This window comes from Gekko japonicus, unplaced genomic scaffold (genome assembly GCF_001447785.1).
Source record: "Gekko japonicus isolate JY-2015 unplaced genomic scaffold, Gekko_japonicus_V1.1 scaffold815, whole genome shotgun sequence".
NCBI classification, from domain to species: Eukaryota; Metazoa; Chordata; class Lepidosauria; order Squamata; family Gekkonidae; genus Gekko; species Gekko japonicus.
In genome coordinates this window covers 280,610-286,111 of record NW_015161974.1, presented here as the reverse complement: position 1 = coordinate 286,111, position 5,502 = coordinate 280,610, and the positions used below count along the sequence as shown (strand labels likewise).

The 5,502-nt window shown below is 44.1% G+C and overlaps 1 protein-coding gene across 1 annotated transcript in view; it reads right to left on the bottom strand.

The window, feature by feature from the left end:
• Nucleotides 1–5,502, bottom strand: part of LOC107126184 (cytochrome P450 2J2-like) — a 16,316-nt gene that overhangs the window by 3,486 nt on the left and 7,328 nt on the right. The window contains exons 5-8 of the mRNA XM_015429709.1: nt 4,635–4,668; nt 4,299–4,385; nt 2,141–2,279; nt 569–756 (exon numbers count right to left, since the gene is read on the bottom strand). Coding sequence (XP_015285195.1) covers nt 569–756; nt 2,141–2,279; nt 4,299–4,385; nt 4,635–4,668 — 448 coding nt within the window. The remainder of the gene's footprint in view (nt 1–568; nt 757–2,140; nt 2,280–4,298; nt 4,386–4,634; nt 4,669–5,502) is intronic.

The window sequence follows — 5,502 nt, the reverse complement described above, 5'->3', positions numbered from 1 at the left end:
GGGGGGGAGGAGAGGTTTGGAAGGGGTATTTCAGAGAGAGAGAGCACATTCAGCAGGGGGGGGAAGCCTTTCTCCATACTCATTTTTCCTCTTCTTTTTTTTTTTAAAAAAATGGATTGAGGGACAGTCACATGGACCTCCGTGTAACGTCTCTGTTTGTTCATGGAGCCTCAGGGAAAACTTGGAGAACCCTCAAGACAAGAAGTGGGGAAAGGGGGAAAGTTATGAAGGGAAGGGTTGGAAATGAGTAGATTTGATGCTGGTGGAAAAGGAAGGAGGGGTTTCTTTTGACCACCTAACCAGGCTATGCTGGTGGTCATAAGGGAGGAGCCATAGTAAGAAGGGGGACTGGGTGATGGTGAATTAAAAAAGCTGCCTGCATCCTGTCCATGGTGTCGATGCAGCACTGAAGGAAGAAACAGCAGCCTGCAAAAAGTTCGCAGCAGACTCATGCTACGATGATCCTGGATTCATGAAACCACATCCAAAGACTTCCCTTAAGCGGTTGATTCATATATACAGACACACCAACACATCATGGTTCATGTCTAACTCCTTCAGGTTTTACCTTGGGGATTGTATAACCCAAAAGCTGCACATCTTTGATCGGGGCATGAGGAACCCCCATGGGTACCACATTTGCAAAGCGCTGGATTTCATGGATGACAGCATTTGTGTAAGGAAGCCTGTCCCGATCTTCGTACTTGATGCATGGATTATTTCTGAGAACAGTGTCCAGTTCCGCTTGACATTTCTCTAAGCAGCAAAGATGGAACCTTATGTTAATAGTGACTTCAACTGGCATTATGCATATTATCTTCTTCACTTTAATCCTTTTCTTCTTCCACCCCATTTTTGACAGTTCACATTTGTCTAAGAAGAAGAATTTGAGTACACACAACAGTTTCTAAGAGTACATTAAGTTGTTTCACCCCTTTATCACCACTGTGACAATCTTCTCAATCCAATATTGGTAGCTGGACAGTTATTCCAATTTATACATTATGGAATACATAGGCTGAGTCTGAAATCCGCACACTGTGTAATATGTAACAGTCAGATGTGTGTTGTGGGTTCTTCCCAGTTCCCACTCATGTCTTGCCTGATTTGGATCAGACCAGCAGGGTGCACGGAGAAGGAATTCACCCTTATCCCTGTGCTGTTTTCCTGACCTAGGACAGTCCTAGGAGGAGATGCTATTTGACCTCTTGGGAAAACCTATAGTCTGGCTATTGATATTACACATAATGAGTGATCTCTGGATGCCACCATCAGTTTCGATTCTTCTAACTCTTGGAGGTGGTCACTTCCCTGTGGGATGAGGAATTGACCAGCCAAGCCAGCCAGCCAGCCACTTCCACTTTTGTTTGTTTCAGTACTAAGGGAAACTCCAGGGGGAAAAAAAAGAAAAGAAAGCATGTTACTGAATTACAGAGCATTGCTAAGGAGTAAGTCATAGCCTCGTACTGTTTTGGTTTGCTTTTGGAGAGCTACATTGTGTAGCTTGATCTCATCAGATCATGGAAACTAAGCAGGGTTGGCCCTGGTTAATACTTTCATGGGAGACCACTGAGGAAGCCCAAGGTTGCTACACAGAGGTGAGCAATGGCAAACCACCTTTGTTTGTCTCATGTCTTGAGCACGCTACAGGGTCATCGTCAGTCAGCCATGACTTGATGGCACCTTCCACCACCACCGAGGGCCAGTATTAGAGTTTGGTGTTGCTAGGTTGCCACCAAGGGCCAAGCCCCACTAACTCTTCATCCACTTTGATGGAGTAGCAGCCATGTCTCCATCACTCTTCCTCTGGGAAGTGGCAGCAGGTCCCAGTTCTGTCCTTGGCATTGACCTGTATTGCACCAAGGCATCAGCCATTCTTGTCTAGGAACAGAGTGAGCTGAATACTTGCTCACTTGCCTGGACAAGCAAGTGGGTACTATGGCAGCATCTGCCTCCAGGAAGAGTGCTTTAAGTTCCAAAACCACATGACCGAATGAAATAAACCATCATATCTGAAGGTCCGATCCACCGAAGCCTGAATGAAAGCTTTTCAAGAGGATGTTGACAATGATGTGCAACCTCAATCCATTTATGATTTTAGACAAATTATTAACACTACCCCCATTAGGCATTTACCAACCTTGGACCTCTGGGAACATCATCATGTAGAGCAAAGCCCACAGAAGTGTTGATGAGGTTGTCTCTGATCCAGCAACAAACAGATCGATCAGAATAATAATCAGGCCTTCCTCTTCAAAACTTGATCCTTTATCCTCTGACTTCCATGGGGAAAAAAATACAGAACAGTTTTGGGGTTTTTTTAGAATGAGATGCATGGCTAAATGGAGTCTAAGGGCTGTTTCATAAAGATATGTCAGGCCCCGGTCACACAGGCCGGATATCGCAGGGGGGAGGCGTGGCTGTTTGCCCCGGAGTGAACTACCGTGCGGCAGCGGGATCAAACGTCCTGCTGACGTCCCGTGGTTGGGGGGGAGGTGCCGGGGAGGTGCCGATCATACCTCACTCCTGCGGCGCAGCAAAGAAGCGGATCGGCAGGGTTTTTTTTTTTAAATCCAAGTGTTCGCATGCTCCGTTGGGTGCTTGTGCGCATCCCGTGGAGACTTGGGGGGGGGACCTTTTCGCGACGGGACATGGGCGGGCACCGGATGCCACCGGAAACATGATCAGACGCCCGCCCTTGCTCCGCGGTTTCCAGAAACTAGTACCTCGGAGGTACTAGTTTTTTACCCTGTATCTTCGGCGGGAAGCCTCAGGTGAGCCACGGGAGCTCTATGCTTCCCAGATGTGGCGCTGTGATCACGCCCAGAAAATCCGCCTATCTTCCGTCTCTGTAGCATGGCTAATGCTCCGTGTGACCGCAGCCTTAGTGTGGGAAGACAGTTGGCAGCCCAATCTGAATATGTGGTAAAGTAACCAAATGAGCAATAGAGAAATGTAGGTGGATCCAAATCTGACTTGAACTATGCCAGTTTTTTAATACTGTTAGTATGGTAGCAGCTTGAATAGCCCCAGCTTGCCCCACACTCAGCAGAACGTGGAAGCTAAGTGGGATCAGCCATGGTTAATACTTGGATGGGAGACCACCAGGAAAGACTGAGATTGCTTTGCAAGGAAAGGTAGTGGCAAACCGCCTCTGCTCCAGGAAAGGCAAACCACCTCTGGTCATCTCTTGCCTGGAACACCCTGTGGATGGGGTTCACCGTGAGTCACTTGTGGCATGTTCTTCTACATTGTTGGAAATGTTGAGATCTGACCATACTCTGGCTTCTCATTGTGTACTTGAATTTCCTAGTGGGGGGGACAGCAAGGGAAGAGAGATAGTGACTCATCAGATAGGTGTTTGACAGGGATATATGACTTAACATCACATAAATCTGTGAAGTTTTTCTTTTGGGTTGGGAGTGTCAAATAGTAAATTTTAGATATTGCTTTAAAACTCCAGCCTATTCATTGCAGCTCATGTATTTCACATATTGAAGATTGATGTATATTTGAGAAATATTTGGAGCCTTATGTGATGTTAAGTCATATATGATTCATATTTGTTCATCCATTTTCTTTAATTACAATAATTTGGATGGCATTTAAAGGCCCATTGCTTGGGTTGACACAAATGGTTTACCTGCACTGTTAACCTCTAGTTTTTACAATAGAGCAGTGAACCTCAATATGATGCACCCGGACACTATGCTGCCCACTAATGTGTTTGCTTGCTTCTCCCCAAAACAAAGATCCAGCCCCGGCTTTCCTTCATTTCATTGGCCCAGGAGATGTTTCAGAAAAACCCAGGAGGCACCAGCTTTTTGTCTGCAGGGAACAGCCATTTGGGAGCATCACAGGAAGAGGCTTAGCTTGAAATCTCCTAACCTCTTGTGGAAACTCCCCAAGTTCTATCATTGGTCCAACCACCCCCGTGGCATCCATTTTGTTGTACTGTCCATTCCCTACTCTCAAAAGTTGAGAAGTTCCCACAGGCTCGATATGGATGGAAACCCCTGAGTTAGAGGAACAGGACTGCAACTAAAAACCTTGTGATCTGTAAACTTTAAAGAAATCTGAAAATGAAAGAGATGAAACGGACATTTTAAATTTGCCCATATGGTGCTGAAATGTCAAAAAGCCCCAGATCTGAAGTTTGAATCTGAGGAGTTTATAAATTCCAGATGAACGTTCAAAATTTGGATTACATTCCACATCTTGGTACGGGGGGAAAGTCACATATTCAAGAACATTTTCATGCACCTTCACATGGAAACTTGGGCCTAGAACCGAGATACCTTCTGTATTTCTTCCAAGTATGCATCAATGTAGTCACGGTGCTGTCCAGGAACAAGTGTTGCCCTGTGCTCCTCCTGCTCTTCCGTCTTCCGAAAGGAAGGCAATGACCTTATCTGCATTCTTAAACATCCTCTGATGGGGTAGAGGAAGCCTCCTTACCAGTGGCACTGCATTGTAAAGCTGTTGGCAAGCAAAAGAGCCAATATTAAATTTGTCCAACAACATCTCGTTGTGCTTGGGCAAGAATCTAGTGCTCAATCACAGGATCATAGGCCAAGTTCAGACTGGCAATTTGAAGCACTAGGGAGTCATGGCAAAGAAGACCCGGAACAGACCAGGAATGGCTTGTCCGCGGTATTCCCGTTCACACTGCAGCGAATGAAGCGGGAGGATACCGTGGAGGAAGCGCAAGGGAGCATTTGCACTGTCAGCCCGCCCCTGGCGGACTGTTAGCAGCTGTTTCTCTGCTCCACTGCATGCGCCTATGCGCATGGGCGCATGGGGGCCTGCCGCGGAAACAGCCAGCGCCTATTGTCTTTTTAAAAAAATAAGTTTATTTGTACGTTTTCTATTACATAAAATAATGAACAGAGTAATACATATACATTTGTTGGAAGTACAAATGGAAGATCTTCTAACAGTTTTTTTCCACCCAGTTATAAACTTTCTGCCATCTATTTTGAAAAATTGTTTCATCTTTCCCTGAAAGAGTCGTATTCAGTTTATCTAGTTCAGCTATTTCAATAATTTTATCCCTTAGCTCTTCTTTGTTGGGTATCGTATCCTTTTCCCATTGTTTTGCAATTAATATTCTTGACATGGTAAGTATATACAATATGAGAAATCATGGGAGGATATTCATTTTTATGGTAGCAATTCTTCTCATAAAATAAATATGTAGATCGTGCCATTTATTTAGATCTTTTCTTATTTCTTCTAGTAAAGCTAGGTAGTTATTTTTATATAGATTTTTATTATTATTTGTTACTAATACACCTAAATATTTAGTTTTATTTACCACTTGAATGTTTGAAATTGTTTGTATTTTAATTATCTCTTCTTTAGAACAATTTTTCGTCAAGATCTTAGTTTTATTCAAATTAATCTTTAAGCCTGCCACTTGACTATAGTTTTGTATTTCATTCAGCAAGTATGGCATGGATGTTATCAGATCTTCAAGAATAAACACCAAATCATCAGCAA